This window comes from Plecotus auritus (genome assembly GCF_963455305.1).
Source record: "Plecotus auritus genome assembly, chromosome: 5".
Classification (NCBI taxonomy): domain Eukaryota; kingdom Metazoa; phylum Chordata; class Mammalia; order Chiroptera; family Vespertilionidae; genus Plecotus; species Plecotus auritus.
Window position 1 is genome coordinate 124,820,224 of NC_137776.1, and position 23,799 is coordinate 124,844,022.

Consider the following 23,799-nt stretch of genomic DNA (forward strand, 5'->3'; position numbering starts at 1 on the left):
CCCCAAATAGCCACAGCAATTATGAGAAAGAAGAACAAAGTTGGAGGGATCACAATACCAGATATCAAGCTATAATACAAAGACACGGTTCTCAAAACTGCCTGGTACTGGCACAAGAACAGACATATAGACCAATGGGACAGAACAGAGAACCCAGAAATAGACCCAAGCCATTAGGCTCAATTAATATTTGACAAAGGAGGCAAGAGCATACAATGAAGTCAAGACAGTCTCTTCAATAAATGGTATTGGGAAAATTGGACAGATACATGCAAAAAAAAATTAAACTAGACCAGCCGTGGGCAAACTACGGCCCGCGGGCCGGATCCGGCCCGTTCGGCTGTTCTATCCAGCCCGCGGAGCCGAAAGAGCGGAGGGTTCTCTTGCTCTCCCCTCCGCTCCTTTACTTTGAATTTATATTAGTTCACACAAACACTCCATCCATGCTTTTGTTCCGGCCCTCCAGTCCAGTTTAAGAACCCATTGTGGCCCTCGAGTCAAAAAGTTTGCCCACCCCTGAACTAGACCATCAAATTACACCATACACAAAAATAAACTCAAAATGGATAAAGGACTTAAATATAAGACAGGAAACCATAAAAATCTTAGAAGAATCCATAGGCAGCAAAATAGCAGACATATATCATAACAATATATTTACCAATACAGCTCTAGGTGCTTGGAAACAAAGGAGAAAATAAACAAATGGGGCTACATCAAAATAAAAAGCTTCTGCACAGAAAAAGAAACCAACAACAAAACAACAAGAAAGCCCACTGCATGGGAGAACATATTTTCCAATGCTATTTCAGATAAAGGTTTAAACTTCAAAATTTATAGAGAACTCATACAACTTAACGAAAGGAAGATAAATAATCCAATAAAAAAATGGGCATAGGACCTCAATAGACACTTTTCAAAAGAGGACTTACAGAAGGCCAAGAGACATATGAAAATATAGTCAAAGTCATTAATCATCTGAGAGATGAAAATCAAAATGACAATGAGGTACCATCTCACACCTGTCAGAATGGCTATCATCAACAAGTCAACAAACGATAAGTGCTGGTGAGGATGCGGAGAAAAAGGAACCCTCATGTACTGCTGGTGGGAATGCAGACTGGTGCAGCCTTTGTGGAAAACAGTATGGAGTGTCCTCAAAAAATTAAAAATGGAACTCCCATTTGACCCAGTAATCCCATTTCTAGGAATATATCCCAAGAAACTAGAAACACCAATCAGAAAGGATATATGTACCTGTATATTCTTAGCAGCACAATTTACCATAGCTAAGATTTGGAAACAGCCTAAGTGCCCATCAGCAGATGAGTATATTAGAAAACTGTGGTAAATCTATACCATGCTACTGGGGAGAGGTCAATGGGGGGAAAAGGAGACTTATGTAATACTTTAAACAATAAATAATTTTAAAAATTGAATCAAATTGTTGTTGTTAAAATGTAAAATAACAAAATGTGAACAATACACCAGAGGGTTCAACAACAAATATAAGCAGACAGAAGAAAGAATCAGTAGAGATATAACATGTGAAATTATTGATTCTGAGCAGAAGAAAGAAGGAAGAATGAAAACTGAATAGATTCTATGGGGTCAGTGAAGCATCTTTAAGAAAATCAACATACACATTATAGGAGTCCCAAAAGATAAGACAGAAAACAGCCAAAAAAAAAAAAATAGGATTTGAAAAAATAATGACCAAACACTTCCCAACTTTGAAAAGAGATATGTACCTAAAAACCTAAAGCCCTCAATGAACTCCAAGTATGATCAATAGAAAGAGACCCATATTGCGATACACTGTAATAAAAATTTGAAATTCAACTAAAAGCGAAGAGAGAATCTTGAAAGCAGTAACAGAGTGACTTGTCATATACAAGGGACGTTAATGAGATTAATAGCTGATTTATCATAAAAATCCACAGAAGCAGGGAGGCAGTGGAACGGCATATTTAAGGATATAAAAGAAAAGAACTGTTGACATTGAATTTTAAACCCAGCAACAGTGTTTTCAAAATTTAGAGAGTAATTAAGGTATTTGTAGATAAGCAAAAGCTGATGGAGCTGGATCTGTCCTAGGCAATATGCTAATCATTTAGATTAAAATAAAAGAATGCAAGACAGTAACTGAAAGCCATATGAAGAAACAGAGACTCCAATAAAGGAAAATACGTGGGGAAATATAAAAGCCAATATTACTGCATATTTGGTAACTACTTTTTATTTCCTACATGATTAAATGACAAGCAAATAAAAATTACTAATCTTTGCTGCAGGGCACACAATTTTAAAAAGCATAACATGATAAAAAAAAAAAACAACATAAAGGGAAAGAGCAATATAGGAGAAAATGTGTGTATGCTACTGAAGATAAAGATGTATGTCCACTTTCATGATCTTGGCTCAGTCAACAGTTTCTCTGATATGACACAAAAGCACAGGCAACAAAATGTTGATAAATTCAGTATCATCAAAAGTTAAAATTTTTGTGCTTGAAATAATACCATTACAGAAAAAAAAAAAACTTAAGAGAATTGAAAAAAATTGTTTTAAATTATACAGCTAAAAGGAGACTTGTATCCAGAATATATGCAAAAGAAATGAACACACATTTTTCCAAAGATATACACATTTCTTCAAAGATATACAATGGTGAATACATATCAAAAGATGCTCAACATCAGGGAATACAATCAAAACCATCGAAAAGCCATTTCGTATCCACAAGGAAGACTATACTTAAAAAGACATGCCCTGCTCTGGCCAGTGTTCTAAGTGGTTAGAGCATCAGATTGCACACCTAAGGGTTCCAGGTTCGATTCCCAATCAAGGGCATGTGCCTGTGTTGCAGGGTTCAAACCTGGCCCTGGTCAGGGCACATGCAGGAGGCAAGCAATCAAAGTATCTCTCTTATACCAATGTTTCTCTCTCTATCACCTCTCCTTCTCTCCCTTCCACTCTCTCTAAAAATCAATGGAAAAATATCCTCAGGTGAGGATTAAAAAATAATAATAATAAATATATTAGAATAAAACAAAAATACAGACAAGTCACCCTGGCCAGTGAGGGTCAGTTGGTTGGAGCATCGTCCCATACACCGAAGGGCTGTGGGTTCAAATTCCAATCAGAGCACATACCTAGGTTGTGGGTTCAATCCTCAATCTGACTGCAAATGGGAGGCAACCAATCAATGTTCTCTCTCACCTCTCTCTCTCCCTCTCTCCGTCTCCCTTCCCTTTTCTGTACAATCAATTAGCATACCCTCAGGTGAAGATTAAAAATAATAAAAAATAAATAAAATTTAAAAAGACGAGTCAACAAGTGATGAGGAGGACAGAGAAATCAGAACCTTCATACACTGCTGTTCAGCATGTAAAATGGTGCAGCTGCTTTTTTTCAACATCTGTATTTATAAACATTTTAATTAATACCAATTGCCAACAATGTGTAAGATATAAATGACAGGTGGATGCAGGTTGAGTAATGAGACTAGAAAGCCACTATTTCCTTTCTACTCCAAGAATTTCAAGAAACAGTCCATATACTACCTCTTTTTAAAGTAAGCTTATAAATTCTCCTGAACCCTAAAATTATCAACAATACACAAATAGTTATCATTGTTCTGATGCAGCTGCTTCTGAAAACAATCTGACATTTCCTCCAACACTTAAGGACAGAGTTACACTAAGACTCAGTAATCTCATTTCTTGTTATGCACCTAAGAAAAATGAAGATATATGTATGTATATACAAAATATTGTATACAAATGTTCAGAGCAGCATTATTCATAACACAAGTGTCCATATACTAGTGATAAAAATGTAGAATATCTATAAGATGGAATATTAATCAACAATAAAAAAGGATGAAGCACTAATACATGTTACACCATGGATAAATCCTGAAAACATTATTCTAAGTGGAGAAGTCAGTCACAAAAGATCATATACTCTGATTTCAGTTATATGTTTAGAATAGAAAAATCTAATAGAAAGTAGATTAGTGGTTATCTACTAATCCTTTGTGGAGCTAAGGATAAATGAGTAGTGATTGCTTAAGGTTACAGGATTTCTTTTGGGGATGATGAAAATGATTTCAAATTAATTGTGGCGATAGTTGCTCAACTATGCATAAACTAAAACTACTGAACTGTACACTTAAATGGATTAAATACAAGATATGTAAATTATATGTCAATTAATATTTTAGAGTGGAAAGAAGCAGCATATAATTATATGACTTAGAAAATTTCAGAAAATGTACAAATTTTTAGAACTGAGACAGTTGGGAAAAATGCTGAAAAGAAAAAAATAAATATATGTATGTTTTTATATATTCTTTTTTATGTGTGTATACATAAAGGGACTATCATATTTGCTAGCACTAAAATATATTCCTGGCCATTCTAACAAAATCTTTGAAAAAGAAAAACCTAAAATTTGATGGGAAAAAATGAACATAACATTCCCAAGACCAAGAAAGCCACAAAAACATATTATTTTGGAAAATACTGATCAAAAGAGTGTAAGAATATTATAAAGACTGACTGCACCTATATATTCTATAAAATAAGATTTTATTATGAACTGGCCCTCTTAAGCCAAAGAAAAGACCATCTTTAAAACTCATATGAGTATTTTTTTAACTGTCTTGTGCTTTTTAAACTTTTTAAAGGCCTTGAAAATAGTTTTAAAGCTAAATTCCAATGAATTCTAGCCTTTATCTATAAATTTAAGCCCTACCTGAAAAAAGTAAAAATTCATGATACTAATTTTTCTAAAACTAATGTTTTCTTTCAAAATGCAATATCATTTATTTTTTAGTGATTACATTATAGATAAATATTTGAAGTCAGTTTCCTGCTTTGCAACATCAATTTTTAAAAAGCTGTGGGTCTTAAGTGAAGGAATATAAATTAATACTAGTCCCATTGGTGGATTTGAACTATATAACTTGTTATTTAAAGAAAATAACATATAATAAACTTCCTGTGAGAAGTTAGATCCAAAATCACAGGGTGAATTCCATTCTGACTGCATACCTTTATTTTTGCATCAATGCTATATTTTTCTTTTTTCCAATGGGCTTCCTGCTTCCTCAGTCTCTCCAGGTCATTTAGCAGGTCAACACAGCGGGTACTTAATTTCTCATTTTCCTCTTCCAGGTCTTTTATAACCAGTCTGTTTTGCTCTTCCTTGTTCTGTATACACTCTTTACTCTCCTACAGAACAGTGCCACAGGGCCGATAAACAAACAAACAAAAAAATGGTGAGCACTAATCAGCAAATATAAATTGTGCAGTTTTACCTTCACAGCAGCTTCTTCTATATTTGATAGCCAAGGTCACCTGTATACTTTTATTGGCCTCTTTTCATGCAGGTGGATAGATCATATTTTTTCACTGGATGACAGCTTTGATGAGTACACATTTGCAAAGAGACCATTAATTGATCAAGCTGCCTTTGATGCTGTCCCCAGCTATTTTTGAGACTCACGCAGACATATACTCCCAGGGTTTTATCAATTAATAATGCCAGTCCCATCAGAATCTAATTACAAGAAGCCACATATTCACACTCCTACTTTCTTAGCTCCAGTTCCATCATTAACTATTTATCTGAAAGTTATCAAGCTTGGAGTCTTAGCTTTAAAGCATCTTTCTCAGAGTTTTTGAATGTGAGAAAACTGTGGTACATCAGAGCCTCAGGCAATTTTTCCTCCAAGGTTGTCACTTTCTGTGCCACAAAAGCTGATAAAGCTTAAAGTAGGACTTCAAAGTAATAGTACTATAAAACTATGTACAAGTCAACACACCTTAACTTCTTGCCTTTTATCTTTAAATTTCTTCTGCAAGTCACTGAATTCTTTCCTTAAGAAAGCATTTTCTTCATCTACTGCAATCTTCCGCTTTACAAGGTCATTTATGTCCTGTTTTAGTCCTGATTCTCTCTTTGAAAAAAGAAAGAAGTTATTAGTAAAGTGGTTATTTCTAAGAAAAATTTATGTCATCTAAAACGATTTAGATCTTAATTAAAATGTAAGGATTAACTAGTTTTCATAATAACAATGCTCATTTCCTTCCTGTGATATGCCCACAGGTTGTTTTTTTTTAAATTTTGTTTTATGAAAGATTCAGCTGCTTTTTTTTTTCAAATATATTTTATTGATTTTTTTACAGAGAGGAAGAGAGAGGGATAGAGAGTTAGAAACATCGATGAGAGAGAAACATCAATCAGTTGCCTCCTGCACACCTCTTATTGAGGATGTGCCCACAACCAAGGTACATGCCCTTGACCAGAATCGAACCCGGGACCTTTCAGTCCACAGGCCGACGCTCTATCCACTGAGCCAAACCGGTTAGGGCTGCCCACAGGTTTTTAAGTAAACTGTGCAAGTACAATATCTATTTATTAGTTTAAAACATAGACCAGATAAAAACTAGATACCGAATATTAAGCCACAATCAGAAAGCAAACTTTTGGGATTTAGGTGTGTAAGAAGAGAAAAACAAAATTTCATAAAACAATCTATCTAAGGAAAATGCATATTCACTAAAATAAATATTATACTTTTGAGTATCATTTGAAAGAAAATGTTTTTAAATGAGACAATTACAGTTGTTTTGAAGGCGTAAATAATTTAGAAGAATAAAAATGGCATGTTTGATTTGGTACCAAAAATATCCTGCTCCATAGAAAGAATATTCAGAATATTTAAACATTCACAATTTTAACTGAATATTCTTCTTACCTGCCAGAGATATCAAAATGATAGTGAATTGAAGGATGTATCCATGACTCAATTCTTAAGTTTCCCACTTCTCTCCTTATAGCTTTTCTCTCAGAAAATGTACCCACCCTTGTAGCTTATGGTCTCATCTATGTTTGAAAGGACTACATAATTTATAATCCAGCTCTGACTCTCTCCCAATCACCAACCCACATTTTCAACTTTCTATACAATACCTCCACTTGGATTATCTGCTGTCACCTCAAACTAAATGATAAAACTGAAATCCATATTCTGATACTATCTCTTTCTTAAACTTCATCAACTTTTGTCAATCCATCCATTTTTTCAACTAATAGTTATTAAATCCTATTATCTGGCTATACACACTTTTTTAAAGCCTCCAAGTTACTCTTAACATCATCCTTCCTTCAAGCCCCATCTGCCTGTCAACCAAGATACCAGCACATTGTTTTCTTATTAAGTAATATATTCAGTAGAAACCTCTAATGTTTACTCCATCACTGATCAATCACTGACAGTCATATGATCCCTAATTCTCAATTTATTTTGCACTTCCATATTTACTGATAATAAACACTCTCTAAAGGACTTGAGAATGAACTAAAAGTATGATTTAGGGGTAGGATGAAAAATGTGGTGAGTCTAAGGAATAAAACAAGGGCATCTCCTATATTCTAATTTCTTAACACTACTAGTGACCCGGTACATGAAATTTGTACACATTAAAAAGGATTAATTAGAGGAAATAATTTAATATTGCTATTTGCCCTTTCTCTATAATAGAAGTGTGAGAGGTGAAAGAAAATTAGTAAAATGTATATGGAAACCTTCCTCCTGTCAGAGTCTGGGGCGCATCACGGGACCCAGAGTCAAGTCCCCGCCCACCCACATGCACCTCAAAATCGAGTGAGACCCAGACCCGGCTGGCCCACCCCATTGGGCTAGATCCAGACCCGGCCAGTCCCACCCTTGCCCCGCGGGTTGGGGGCATAGCCTCAGGTCCCCTGGCCCGGCACCAGCACGGGGGGTGTGGCCTGAGGTCCCCCAGCCCAGACCAGGGCAGGGGGCATGCCTTGAGGTCCTCCATCAAGCCCCACCAGGTGGGGGACACGGCCTGAGATCCCGTCAAGCCCCACTGGGTGGGGGGCATGGCCTGAGGTCCCCCGTCAAGCCCCACCAGGCAGGAGGGTGCAGCCTCAGGTATTCCAGCCCAGCACCAGGAGGGGGGCGCAGCCTCAGGGCCCCTGTGAAGCCCCACTGGGTGGGGGTGTGGTCTGAGGTCCCCCGACCCAGCACTGGGGGTGTACCTTGAGGTTCCCCGTCAAGCCCCACTAGGTGGGGTCACGGCCTGAGGTCCCTTGTCAAGCCCAGCCAGGCGGGGGGACGCAGCCTCAGGTCCCCTGTCAAGCCCCACCGGGAAGGGGGTGTGGTCTGAGGTCCCCCGGCCTGGTGCCGGGGTGGGGGGTGTGGCCTGAAGTCCCCTATCAAGCCCCACCTGGTGAGGGGCATGGCCTGAGGTCCCCTAGCCCATCACCAAGGATGGGAAGCCCACCTTGAGGTCCCCCATAAAGCCCCGCCAAGCGGGGTCGTGGCCTCAGGTCCCCTGGCCTGGCACTGGGGGGGTGCGGCCTGAGGTCCCCCAGCCTGATGCCAGGGCAGGGGGCGCGGCCTGAGGTCCCCTGTCAAGCCCTGCTGGGTGGGGGGCGCAGCCTGAGGTCCCCTGTCAAGCCCCATGGGGGCGGTGGAGGGCGTAGCCTCAGGTCCTTGTTGATTGCTTATTAAGGCTCCTTATGGGAACTTGGCCTCAGGTGTGGGTGTGGCCATCTTTGTGATGGAGTGATGGTCAATTAGCATATTCCCTCTTTATTAGTTAGGATAATGTTTATTGATTTTATTTTACTTCTACTTAAAAGTATTTTAAACACTAAATGCAGTAATAGACAACTTAATAGAAATATGTTCTGAAAAATGCACCATTAGGTGATTTTATTTTTGCGTGAATATCATAGAATACACTTACACAAACTTAGATGGTATGGCCTACCACTGTAATTGTATTTGCCATACCCTTATATGAATCTCAGTGCAGTAGGTTTGTTAACATGAGCATGACCAGAAACACACAATGCACTGTGCTACCACATTATGATGCCTATGATAAAATTTCTAGGCAATAGGAATTTTTCAGCTCCATTACAATCATATGGGACCACTGTAGTATACACTGAGTGGCCAGATTATTATAATCTCTGAACGCATAATAATCTGGCCACTCAGTGTATATCCTATATAATAAAAGGCTAATATGCAAATTGTCCCCTCAACCAGGAGTTCGACCAGCAGGCAGGCCGGCCAACCACCCATGTTCCCTTCCCCTGGCCAGGCTGGCTGGACCCCACCCATGCACGAATTCATGCACTGGGCCTCTAATATATATATATTAATAATCTGGCCACTCAGTGCATAAATATATATATATTTATATATATATCTGAGTGGCCAGATTATTATGCATTCAGAGATCATATAATCTGGCCACTCAGTGTATATGGTCCTCCACTGACCTAAAGGTTATTATGTGATACATAACTGTACACAGAAAAATAATCTATGGTAAGTGTGTAAGGTATTAAGAAATAATAAAAAGAGCAGCCCTGTACCTCTAACAACCAGTTGAAAACACAACTTTATCATTATCTTTGAAGGCTCATGTACTAGTATGTCCCCTGATCCTCTTACAGGGGTAAGCATTGTCCTAAAACTTTGGTTCTCACTCTTCTCTTGCTTTCCCTTATAGTTTGAAGACATATACACGGTATCCCCCCAAAAATGTATACACACTTTAACAGCTGATAGCTCAATTTTGAAAATTAAATGTATTTTAATAACCACTGCCTTTATAAGTATTCAATGTGTGTGTATACATTTCTTTGGGACACCTTATGTATCCCTATTTAATGTATTATACAGTTTAGCTTATTTTTGAATTTTATATAAATTAAACCATACTACACATATTCTGTGGCATGCTATTTTTGCTCAATTTACATTACAGATTGTAATCTAGTAATGGTTCATTAAATCAATTTAGTCATCATAATCAGCATTTTTTAAGTGGAATAGAATACAATAGAAAATATCAAAGTGATATGCTCAAATTCTTACCAAAAAAAACTATGCCCAAAAGAATATACTTATGAAAGAAGCAGACACACTATATTAAATGAAATATCTATTTTTTTGCAGTGTATAATTTGGAATTTCTATTTTGTGCAAATATTATAAAAGTAATATTTAATATCAACTTTGTTATATTTTTACTTTTAATAGACATAGAAGGATAACTATTATTATATAAAACATTTATTTTATGTGTGTATACTGACTCATGAATTAAAATATATTTTTTTCTGTGTGGGGATCATATTAATAAAAGGTTGAAAAACATTGCTCTAGATTATATATGTTCAGAGGTGAAAGTGCTAGGTCATAAGCTAGATGAACTTCAAGAGTTCTCAACAGCTCCATATTTGCAACAACACTTGACTCAGGTTGTTAATTTTTATAGATCCAGTAGATACAAATGACACCTCAACATGGTTTTCATTTCTATTTCCTATTTATCAAAATGAGTCTGACATCAGTCAAGCAGCATAAAAAGAGACCCATAAATATAGCCTATCCACAATTCATAACCCATATTTCTATTCTCATCTAAGTCTTATCCTCCATCATCTAAATTAATTTCCATCTCCTCCATAAGTCTTTCCCAACTATCACAGAAAGTTAGCCATTTCTAAATTTCTGTATTGCCTACATTATTCATGTGACACTTAACATACTATCTAGTCTTGCTAATTTTTCCTCTATGTATTCATACTGTCTCCCAAATCAAATTATTAAATGTTTATGAATAAGATTGAAACTGAACTATAAATTCAATCATGTTAACTTTTGAATAAAAAAGCATGATACAGTGGGAAATTAACCAAAACTATCACATTCTGGTAATTAGTTTGATAAATTTGATATTATCCTTTATAATAAAGAGGTAATATGCAAATTAACCCTCACACCCTCACAAGATTGCTGCCTACAACCAGGCCGGCAGGGGGGTTAGTCATATAATAAATCCCCCTTCTAATATTGTATTAAATAATATGACTCTGCTAGTAACCTATATATTGCATATTATTAATGAACAAGCAGGCTGCGTGGGGCGACCAGGCCAGCAGGGGGATTAGTGAGGAGTGACCAAACAACTGAACAAGCAGGCTGCGTGGGGCGACCAGGCCAGCAGGGGGATTAGTGAGGAGTGACCAAACAACTGAACAAGTAGGCTGCGTGGGGCGACCAGGCTGGCAGGGGGTTAGTGAGGGACAACCAAACAACTGAACAAGCCCTCAATGATCTACTTTAAATAATGAATGCATAGGTATATACAATTACAGTTCATTTTATAATTTAGTTTTATGAAACTTTTTCAATTAACTTTTCTAGATAGAGTACATTCTTAATGGTCTGGCTTGGGTTAATATTAAAATAGCAAACAGAACTCAGAGGAACCATAAAGTAAAAAGGGTGACAAGAGAAAGTATGTCTGGAACAAATAATTTATTATGAATAAGCCATGAAATTAATAATTCACATCATGGTCAAGAGAAGTCTATAGAGTAAGGAGAAATGATAGTGAGTATGAAGCAGGAAAAGAGGTGGAGCAGCAGCATAAAACTTAAAACTCTATCAGGCAATACTTGAGCAAAGTTAATATATTATTTATATAACCTACTTTTAAGTGGACATGAAAGTTTTAATAAAAAAAAAACAGATAAGTAATGAAATCACAAGTAAAAAAAAATGGTGAGTGGAGAAAGAGGAAGGGGCACGAAAACTAATTGTAATTGAGAACCTAAATTCATTTTTGAGTTTCCAAGAAGATAAGGAAATAGGGACATATAATGTTAAAGAGCAATCGTCATCTAATTAAATGCAATATATAGGTTACTAGCAGAGTCATATTATTTAATACAATATTAGAAGGGGGATTTATTATATGACTTATTTTATAACTGACAGTGAAAAGGCTAAAGAATAGTCTTACCAAAAGAAGTTATATGACTATTTTTACACTATTATCAATTAACTATGCTATATTAGACTGCACTTCTATAAAAGTTTTTGTGCAACCAGCTAAAAACATAGTGTTTTGTGTAACTTTCTAGTAATTTATGTATTTATTCATTTATATTTTTTTGGCTAGTATATATTTAATTTTTTTAAGTTATTAAATTGATTGGGGTGAACTTTCTAGTAATTTAAGAGTTACATAAGCTAAAGGAGTTGTCATTCTAAACTTTTACTCTATTCCATGGACTACAAGTTTTGAAAATTAAGAGCTAGTTAATATTATTCAGTAAAACAACAAAAAACAATGAAGGGACTTCCTGGTTTCTAACCCAGCATGTAAGGAACTTGGAAGTTGTCTCTCCTATTCAACTCATGAAAAAGCTGAACACACTGAAAATCAACAATTCTTTTTAGATAACTGAGGTCATAGGGCAAACTACTGTCCCAAAACTGGAGAGTCAAACAGACAGAAACAGAGAATCACAAGTTACCAGAGCAGAAATCCAGAAGAAAACTTCATGGGAACCAGTACCAGGGTAGGAAAAACCTAATCTATAATTAAGGAATTGTTGGAGGATCAGTGTACATATGTTTCCGAGTTAAAAAGTCCAGGAGGGCCAGTCCTACGGGAGCTCCAACCTTTCATGAGTTTTATGTACTTGAGCCTGGTTGTCAAAGGGAAGATTGGAGAAAAATCCCTTTCTACTTCCTACAGGGAGAAGTGAAAAGTAGCCATCCTATCTAATAAAGAGGGAATATGCTAATTGACCACCACTCCGTCACAAAGATGGCTACACCCACAGCTGAGGCCAAGTTCCCATAAGGAGCCTTAACGAGCAATCAGCAGGGACCTGAGGCTACGCCCTACCCCAACCCTGTGGGGCTTGACAGGGGACCTCAGGCCGCATCCCCCACCCTGCAGGGTTTGACAGGGGACATCAGGCTGTGCCCCCCACCCGGCAGGGCTTGACAGGGGACCTCAAGGTGCACTTCCCGTCCTGGTGCTGGGCTAGGGGACCTCAGGCTGCTCCCCCGACCCCAGCACCAGGGCGGGGACCTCAGGCCGCACCCCCAACCCCGGCGGGGCTTGACGGGGGACCTCAAGGTACACCCCCAGTGCTGGACTTGGGTACTCATGCTGTGCCCCCCACCAGGTGGGGCTTGACAGAGGACTTGAAGCCATTCCCCCCACCCCAGCAACAGGCCGGGGGACCTAAGACCGCACCCCCCGCCCGGCAGGGCTTGACGGGGACCTCAGGCTGCACCCCCCACCTCAGCACTGGGCCAGGGGACCTGAGGCTGCTGCCCCCCTGCCTGGCTGGGCTTGACAGGGGACCTCAGGCCATGCCCCCCACACAGCGGGGCTTGACAGGGGACCTCAGGCCATGCCCCCCATCCAGCGGGGCTTGACAGGGGATCTCAAGGTGCACCCCTGGTGCTGGGTCAGGGGAACTCAGGCCACGCCCTCTGCCCAGTGGGGCTTGATGGGGGACCTGAGGCTGCGCCCCCCTCCTGGTGCTAGGCTAGGGGACCTGAGGCTGCGCTCCCCCGCCTGGCAGGGCTTAATGGAGGACCTCAGGCCATGCCCCCCACCCAGCGGGGCTTGACGGGGGACCTCAAGGCATGCCCCCTGCCCTGGTCTGGGCTGGGGGACCTCAGGCCACACCCCCCGTGCTGGTGCCGGGCCAGGGGACCTGAGGCTATGCCCCCAACCCGCGGGGCAAGGGTGGGACTGGCCGGGTCTGGATCTAGCCCAATGGGGGGGGACCAGCCGGGTCTGGGTCTCACTCGATTTTGAGGTGCATGTGGGTGGGCGGGGACTTGACTCTGGGTCCCGTGATGCGCCCCAGACTCTGACAGGAGGAAGGTTTCCATATACATTTTACTAATTTTCTTTCATCTCTGACACTTCTATTATAGAGAAAGGGCAAATAGCAATATTAAATTATTTCCTCTAATTAATCCCCTTTTAATGTGCACGAGTTGCGTGCACTGTGCCACTAGTCCTATATAATAAAAGCCTAATATGCTAATCAACCAAACAAATGGGTGGGATCTCAATTCCAGATATGAAGCTGTATTACAAAGCCACTGTTCTCATCTGCCTGATACTAGCACAAGAACAGACATATAGATCAATGGAACAGAATAGAGAACCCAGAAATCAACCCAAACCACTATGCTCAATTAATATTTGACAAAGGAGGCAAGAACATAAAACGGGAGTCAAGACAGTCTCTTCAATAAACGTTGTTAGGAAAATTGGACAGATACCTACAAAAACATGTAACTAGACCACCAACTTACACCATACACAAAAATAAACTCAAAATGGATAAAGGACTTAAAACATAGGATAGGAAACCATAAAAATACTAAAGGAATCCATAGGCAGAGAAATCTCAGACATATGCCGAAGCAATTTCTTCACCGATACCGCTCCTAGGGCAATGGAAACTAAAGAGAAAATAAACAAATGGGATTACATCAAAATAAAAAGCTTTTGCACAGCAAAAGAAACCATCAACAAAACAAGAAAGCCCACTGCATGGGAGAACATATTTGCCAATGTTATCACTGATAAAGGCTTAATCTCCAATATCTACAGGGAACTTATACAACTTAATGAAAGGAAGATAAATGATACAATAAAAATGGGCAACGGACCTAAATAGATACTTTTCGAAAGAGGTCATAAGGAAGGCCAAGAGACATATGAAAACTAATAATCCGAGAGATGCAAACCAAAATGACAATGCGGTACCATCCCACACCTGTCAGAATGGCAGTCATTAACAAATCAACAAACAACAAGTGCTGGTGAGGAGGATGAGGAGAAAAAGGAACCCTCATGCACTGCTGGTGGGAATGCAGACTGGTGCAGCCACTGTGGAGAACAGTATGGAGTTGCCTCAAAAAACTAAAAATGGAACTCACATTTGACCCAGTTATCCCACTTCTAGGAATATATCCCAAGAAACTAGAAACACCAATCAGAAAGGATATATGTACCCCTATGTTCATAGCAGCACAATTCACCATAGCTAAAATTTGGAAAGAGCCTAAATGCCCATCAGCAGATGAGTGGATAAGAAAACTATGGTACATCTACTCAATGGAATACTACGCTGCTATAAAAAAGAAGGAACTCTTACCATTTGAAGCAGTATGGATGGACCTGGAGAGCATTATGTTAAGTGAAATAAGGCAGACAATGAAAGAAAAATACCACATGATCTCACTCATTTATGGAAAATAAAGAACATTATAACCTAATGAACAAAAAGATAGATACAGAGGCATTAAAGCATCGAAAATACTGTCAAATTACAGTGGGAAGGCTGGGGAGTGTAGGGGAGGGGGGGAAAGAGATCAACCAAAGGACTTGTATGCATGCATATAAGCACAACCAATGGACACAAGACACTGGGGTGGGGGGTGGGATGAGGGCATGCGACAGGGGGTAGGGGAGGCTGGGGGAAGGTCAATGGGGGGAAAAAGGAGATATATGTACTACTATATAATACTTTAAACAATAAAAAAATAAAGTTACAAACATAAAATAAAATGAAATAAAAAAGATGAAAAATTAGAATGAATGTACTGAATCTTATTATCTTCTTAGTCCCATGGTCTCCACCTTTATATAGGTCTGCTAACTCAATCAAATCCTCTTGCATTGTGTATTTTAATTTCTTTCTCCATTACTTTCAAATATTTTGCCAAATATTTTAAGTGCAGAATCTTCTTTCTCTTTACTGTACTATCCCTCATTCTTTTCCATTTGTTAGAATTAAGTGATATCTTAAAATGTCATATACCAATTCTCCTTGTATTGCTTTCTAAAACCACTAAACACATCACTATTGCTAAATTTAATCTTCTTCACAAACACTTTTTGCAGCATTTTACAACAATGATAACCTTTTGTTTCTTAAAACTCCTTTTTTTAATTCATTAAGATATTGCATTATATATACTTCTCTCTCTCTTCTTCCCTGACAGTCATTTCATCATTTTTCTGAAATTTGCTCTTCCTCTCACCAATTAACAATATCAGCAAATACCTTGTTCTTAGAATTCTCACTGTTTAAACTCTTCCCTCTAACTATAACATTAAATATCTACATCTTAAAGAGAAAACTCCCTCCCAAGGGTCAGATCCAGGCTTTCAACAATCTGCTAGAAATCTCTAAATGGAAATCCCACCAACAACTAAAACACAAATTTTTTTAAAGAAGATCAAAACCTAATCCTTACAGTAAATTGTAACTCCTGATAATAACCCTCTTTCTGATAATAATGCCACTGTTCCCTTGTTTCTCTGGGCTAAAAACCTTATGGTCACTTTCAAATCAGGACTTTCAAGTCCTATGGTTCTAACTTATATACCTTTCATTCCTGCAAACCTATTTCAGGTTCATGTCATTACTTTTAGAGTATGAAAAAATCTCCTAGTAGATCATTCTACTTTCTGCTTTCCTTTTTCTAATTGCTTATACTAATTAGCAGTTTTATTTTCATAGACTGCAGCTCAATTAACTTAAGTCCCTAAAGAAAAATCTAGATAGATTTCTTTGGCCTACCAGTAAAATCCAAATTTTTCTTGCAAGCAATCAAGGCCTTTCCTTAATATAGGTGCAACATAACATTAGTCTTAGCTTACACTCCTACATATTATCTATAATTCAAACCATAAGTTTCAATATTACTTAAATATGCCTTACACGCCACTCCTACCTTCATGTATTTTGTCCAGTGTTCACCCTGGGCAAATCCCTGACCATCTCTAACTATTAAAACCCACTTTAACACTTCAAGATCTCTCCACAGAACTTATCACCCCTTCTTTTAAATCTTTACAATACTCTAATTGTAATTCTCCCATGGCACTTATAATACATTGTGTGTTTTTTTTCAATTTATATCATATATTCAATAATATTCAATGAGCATCTATTATGAGCTAGCAATATGGTAAATACTAGGTGCCAGGGGAAAAAAGGGTCAATAGGTATACAAAAGTGGCCACTCTTACAGAACCTGTAATCTAGTGTAGAATATGGTTACTTGATCCATGCTTTTATCCCCACCCTGCTCCTCAAAGACATTTAAAAATCATTAAAGCCAAAAATTGTAATTCTGACTTTTCCACAGTACCATCGCAGGATAGTACATGCATTTAATACAATATTTCATTGAACTGAACTGAAAATATACCTTGTAGAAAGTTATAAACTGAATATGCATAATGTAGGTTAAGAAACTAGGGACCTAAAAAATAAGTTGATATCTGAAAATCAAATAATTTATCTGATGTGAATTTAACATTTTATATATAACCTAAGTGATTCTGCTCAAAAAGGTAAATAATAAAATAATACTTAACAAAGAAAGAAGTAGAAAAAGAATTTAGCAAAGAAGAGGGCGAAATATATTGTCATTTAAGAATGTCAACATATTTTCAAATGGTATGCTATAGCTGTCTAGATGTGGTGGACTGAGCATTCCTTAAACTATAGCATTGCAAACTTAATGACAAAGGATGTCAAACACAGTACAAAAATCCATTATCCTCTGTAGAATCCTATATAATAAAAGGGTAATATGCAAATTGACCAAGTGGCAGAATTACCAGTAGCTATGATGTGCACTGACCACCAGGGGGCTGACGCTCAACATAGGAGCTGCCCCCTGGTGGTGGTCAGTGCACTTCCACAGGGGTAGCACTGCTCAGCCACAAGCTGGACTGACAGCTGGCAAGCGTAGCGGCCTGCCTCCGCTGCAGCCCTAAGGATGTCCAACTGTGGCTTAGGCCCGCTCCCTGCCATTAGTCAGACATCCCCGGAGGTGCAGGCAGAGCTGAGAGACCCTCCCCCTCCCCAGTGCACAAATGCCGTGTACCGGGCCTTTAGTAGAGTTATAACTGAGAAAATAATTGTTTAGCCTGGATCTACATTTTACCCAACCCCCTGAATCTTGGGTGTCCATATGATTGGCTTTCCCAATAAAATGAATACAGAATATGTTTGCCACTTGTAAAGCATAAAGTTGTATCAATTAGAAAGCTTAGCCTAGCCTAAATAATACACTACGCACATGCCAATATATATCTTGGAATGCATTCTGACACTGATATGCACATGGAAAATACAACTGGTTTTTTCAACAACAAACTGACTAAAATGCTATTTCTAAAATGTCATCATTATAGTATCAATTATGACATTTACTATAAAGAAAATAAAATGTTGTGGAAGGTATAAACTTCAACTTTATATGCCAAATAGGAACCTATATTCCATTTTTAAAAATGAGTTTATATGGATGTAGAAAATGGAAAAATAAGTTAACTTCCACTTTTAGTCATTTACTAAAACAACTTTATAACAATAAATAACCTAAGATCAAAGTTCTTATGACTCTTTAATTGGCTAGAAAGGAAAACAGAATCAAAGTCAGAAGAAAACAGTTGCCCAAAAGAACTTCCATTTAACTCAGAAAAAATTATAGGGATTTTACCCATAATGAGCAATTGGGTACAAAATGAATTTAAATATTCTATCATGATATAGGCCATTCTTACAACAAATTTCTTTCACCTTTATTTTGAAGATGTTTAAACCTTGAAAATATTCCTAGAAGCACCGATCACATGGATTTTCGCAGTAATAACATATTGATCATATATTTATTATATGTAACAATCTATGCTAATAAAAGGGTAATATGCGAATTAGGGCGGACGTCTTCCAGACGTCCATCCATACAAAGCCACAGCGGCTGTGAGGCCCAGGGCTCGGGCCTTGCAGCCACCGTGGCCGGCAGTGGCAGCAGCAGCGGAGTGATAGGGGCGGCACCTTCCCCTGATCAGCCCGGTTGCCTCCCGCAGAGGAGCGGGCCTAAGCCATCAGTAGGACATCTCCTGAGGGCTCCTGGACTGTGAGAGGGGGCAGTCCAGGCTGAGGGACCCACCCCAGTGCACAAATTTTCATGCATCATGCCTCTAGTATATTTATAATTAAGTACTCAGAACATTATATATATTTATTATATAAAGTTACATGTAATAGTATAATTTACTGATTATATATAAAAGATAGGACTTTGCTAATTCATAAATACAAGCTTTCAAAAGATAAAAGAGAATCATCCCAGTTTTTGTTGATCTTTTCTACAAACAAAAAAAAATTGAAAATTTACAAGTTTCAGAAGTGAATGATAACTGCTAAAAATAAAAGGCAAAATTCAATAAAACAAAAACTGCTAGATACTACTATAAAACTATAACACCATCTTAAGAGTTTTAATATATAAATAACACAGCCTATTAATTCAGAAAACAAATGAGGCTAAAAGCTAAGTATAACTATAAAGAATAATCCAACTATAGTAGTTTCAAAATAGTAATGGTTTAACATAATGACCCTTATATTCTTAATGAACATTATGGCAAAAAAATAATAATTTAAAATAATGCAAAGATCTACTAAAACAATTATAGTGGTTAGAGTATTTCCTATTGTAACACCAACCTGTTCCAATTCTTGTATTTTAGCATCCTTGACTTGCAGAATTTCTAAAACTTTCCTGTCTTTAGCTTCAGATTTCTGTTTTTCTCTAGAAATAAAAATAAATAAATACACACACACACACATACACACACACACATTGAGAGTTTATTAGTCATAACTGGTAACTAATCCTTTAGAATTTCACATCCTGATAATAAGTGTCACTTTGAAATATAGAAAATTAAGTTATCTGGGGTTGACAGCCCAGTCAGAAACCATATGGCAAGTGTCAAAACTTAGAACTGCTCACAACTAAAACAACTTCATATTAAATAATTTAGTTCCAGATTTAGATACATGATAAGAATATTTAAAACATTTGTAATATTTATTGGATTACCCATTGTATTACAAATTTAAAATAATATATAAATATATCTTAACAAACATTTTATATAGGGAATTATATTAAGAATAAAATACTGGACATTTCAAAGATGGCAGTAGAGTACGTGGATCTTTCTTGCACTTCCTTCCAGAACCAAACTGGAAATAAAACTAAAGTGAGGACCATTCACCCTGAATTACCAACTGAAGATTAGCTGAAGAGGTGACTTTTAACAAGGAAGGGCACAGACCACCTCGAGATAGGTAGGAGGAATTAGGTCCCGAGAAGGGCAGGGCCAGCTCCCACAGGAGGCAAGCAGCAGCCCACAGCACCAGAGCCAAGAACAGCAGCCCATATAACATCCAGCTGTGAAAGGAAGTGGAGCTTCTATCTACCAGGGAAAGTCAGCACTGTTTGTTTGTTTGTTTGTTTGTTTGTTTGTTTTGTTTCTTTAAACAAAAAAACAAAGCACAGGGTTTTCGTTTGCAGGTACTTACCCAAGGCTTCTGTGGTGGGAAAGAGGTACAGACTGAAATCCCCTGAGGAGAGTCTGAAGTGGATGACATTGGGGGAGAGGTGGAAGAGCAGATCAGTATGCCTGAGCTTGGTCATCACCCCCACACATACCACAGCAGGTGAGTTTTACCAAACATTCAAAGAACTAACACCTATCTTCAAACTAATCCAAAAAATTCAAGAGGAAGGAAGACTTCCAAGCTCTTTTTGCAAGGCCAGCATTATCCTAATTCCAAAGCCAGATAAAGACACTACAAAGAAAGAATATTACAAGCCATTATCTCTGATAAACAAAGATACTAAAATTCTCAACAAAATATTAGCAAATCTATACCTTAAAAAGATCATACATCCTAGACCAAGAGAAACACAGGAAAAAATAAATTGGAACTACACCAAACTAAAAAGCTTCTGCATAGCCAAAGAAACCACCAGCACAATGTAAAGAGAACCAACTGTATGGGAGAACATATTTGCCAATGATACCTCTGATAAGGGGTTAGTTTTCAAAATATACAAGAACTCATACAGCTCAACACTATGAAGACAATCCAATTTAAAAACTAGGCAAAGGACTTGAATAGACACCTCTCCAAAATGGATATACAAATGTCCAAAAGACCTTTTTTTTTATTGTTTGAAGTATTACAAGTAGTAGTACATATGTCTCCTTTTTTTTTTTTCCCCATTGACCTCCCGCCCGGCCTCCCCTACCCCGCAGTACATGCCTTTACCTGCCCCCACCCAGTGTCTTGTATCCATTGGTTATGCTTAAGTCCTTTGGTTGATCTCTTACAGCCCCCCACCACAACCTCCCTGCCCTCCCGCTGTAGTTTGACAGTCTGTTCAATGCTTCTTTGCCTCTGTATCTATTTTTCCTCCATTTCTTTCCTTTAAAAAATCTTGCCTCTGCAGACTAGAAATAAACATATAATAACAAAAAATGTTTGAGTCCCAATTTCAATGTCCAACAGTTCCTTATGTGTACTTGTCAGCAATGATATCGGGAAATATGTTTAATGTCATTAGTCATCAGAGAGATGCAAATTAAAACAACAATATGGTTGCCCTAGCCGGATTAGCTCAGTGGATAGAGTGTCTGCCTGCGGACTGAAGGGTCCCAGGTTCAATTCCAGTCAAGGGCACATGCCAGGGTTGCGAGCTCAATTCCCAGTAAGGGGCATGCAGGAGGCAGCCGATCAATGATTCTCTCTCATCATTGATGTTTGTATCTCTCTCTACCCCTCCCTTCTGCTCTGAAATCAATAAAGATATATTAAAAAAACAAATAACATCTCTTTTTAAAAAAACAACACCAACAACAATGAGGTATCATCTCACAGCAGAACGGCTATTATCAACATATCAACAAATGACAAGTGCTGGTGATGATGTGGAGAAAAGGGAACCCTAGTTCACTGCTGTTGGGAATGCAAGCTGGTACAGTCACTGTGGAAAACAATATAGAGTTTCCTCAAAAAATTAAAAATGGAACTACCATTTGACCTAGCAATCCCACTTCTGGGAATATATCCTAAGAATCCTGAAATCAGAAAGAATAATCCCTATGTTCATAGAAGAATTATTTACAACTAGAGGCCTGGTGCATGAATTTGTGCATCAGTGGAGTCCACCAGCCTGGCCTTTGGGATAGGGCCGAAATCAGTTCTCTGACATCCCCCAAGGGGTCCCAGATTGCAAGAGAATGCAGGCCAGGCTGAGGGACCACACTGGTGCACAATCAGAGCCGGGGAAGGACATGGGAGGTTGGCCAGCTTGGAAGGGACTGCAGGATGGCTCCAGGGCATGTCCAGCCTGTCTTTTTCAGTCCCGATCAGCAGGACCCCAGCAGCAAGCTAACCTATTGGTCAGAGCATCTGCCCCCTGGTGGTCAGTGTACATCATAGCGACTGGTTGACTACCTCCTGGTGGTCAGTACACATCATAGCAAGCGGTTGAGTGGCCTTAGCATATCATTAGCATATTACGCTTTGATTGAACAGATGAGTGGATGACAGGACACTTGGCATATTGGGCATTTATTATATAGGACTAGAGGCCCAGTGCATGAAATTCGTGCATGGGGGGGGGGGGATGTCCCTCAGCCCAGCCTGCACCCTCTCCAATCTGGGACCCCTCGGAGGATGTCCGACTGCCGGTTTAGGACCGCTGGCTCCTGACCACTCACCTGCCTGCCTGCCTAATGCCCCCAACTGCCCTCCCCTGCTGGGCTGATGTCACCCCCAACTGCCCTCCCCTGCCAGCCTGATCTCGCCCCCAAATGCCCTCCCCTGCCAGCCTGGTCGCCCCCAACTGCCCTCCCCTGCTGGGCTGATGTCACCCCCAACTGCCCTCCCCTGCCAGCCTGATCTCGCCCCCAAATGCCTTCCCCTGCCAGCCTGGTCACCCCCAACTGCCCTCCCCTGCCGGCCTGATCACCTCTAAACCCCTGCCGGCCTGATCTCGCCCCTAACTGCTCTCCCCTGCTGGCCTAATTGCCCCTAACTGCTTATGCCTCAGCCCCCACCACCATGGCTTTGTCCGGAGGAAGTAAGACACCTGGAAGATGGCCAGTCTACCCAGTCTAATTAGCATATTGCCCTTTTATTAGTTTAGATAGATTATATAGGATAGGATTGCTTAAATGGGGTGGGGGAAAGCCTTTTTCAGCAGGAGGAGATGCTCTTGGCAGACAAAAATACATAACCCGTATATCTGGACTGATAGCCAGCCATATGCACTATACTGCCAAACCAGTCATTAAAAAATTGAACCACTTTCTTACACCTTACACCAAACAGCTGTTGCCCTTATAACCTCTCCTCAGCCCCCACCTTAGGTTCTGCCTTAGCAGTTCACCCAGATTAGATTCTGACTGGTCAGTTTCTATGCCAGTCAGCGTCAAAAGCTCCACCTCCTAGGCAGCCACTGGCTCCTCTGAGAAATCCAGAACGGCCCCGCCTTCACATCGGCACCAGCCCTTCAGTTACACCCAAAGTCCACTACTGGGTATATCTCTGGCCGCTCTGAGAAGCGGCACCTAAGGTCTGTGCTGGTGGCAATTTTGAATTCTCATCCCTGACCTAACCTTCTTACAGTGTGAGCTCTGTGAAGGCAAGCATTTGTCTTGTTCATTCTTAGTTCACTCATAGACTTTACCTGTGTCTATGCATCTATGCTAGCACCACATGGTGACCAGTCGAATGGTCATTTTGGTTGTCATGGTCACTGCCTTTTTATATACACTGAGTGGCCAGATTATTATGATATCTGAACACATAATAATCTGGCCACTCAGTGTATATCCTATATAATAAAAGGCTAATATGCAAATTGTCCCTTCAACCAGGAGTTCAACCAGCAGGCAGGCCAGCCAACCGCCCATGTCCCCTCCTTCTGGCCAGGATGGCCAGACTTCAAGCATGTACGAATTCATGCACCAGGCCTCTAATACACACACACACACACACACACACACACAC

General features: G+C 39.2%; 1 protein-coding gene across 5 annotated transcripts in view; it reads right to left on the bottom strand.

Annotated features, from left to right (window-relative positions):
• CNTLN (centlein) overlaps positions 1-23,799 on the bottom strand; it is a 299,452-nt gene that overhangs the window by 212,918 nt on the left and 62,735 nt on the right. For all 5 annotated transcript variants that reach the window (XR_013960576.1, XR_013960577.1, XM_080667631.1 and 2 more), the window contains exons 3-5: positions 19,435-19,519; positions 5,834-5,968; positions 5,061-5,240 (exon numbers count right to left, since the gene is read on the bottom strand). Coding sequence is in view for 3 of the 5 variants with exons in the window: in XM_080667631.1 (XP_080523757.1) it covers positions 5,061-5,240; positions 5,834-5,968; positions 19,435-19,519 (400 nt within the window). In the remaining 2 variants the exon portion in view is untranslated. The remainder of the gene's footprint in view (positions 1-5,060; positions 5,241-5,833; positions 5,969-19,434; positions 19,520-23,799) is intronic.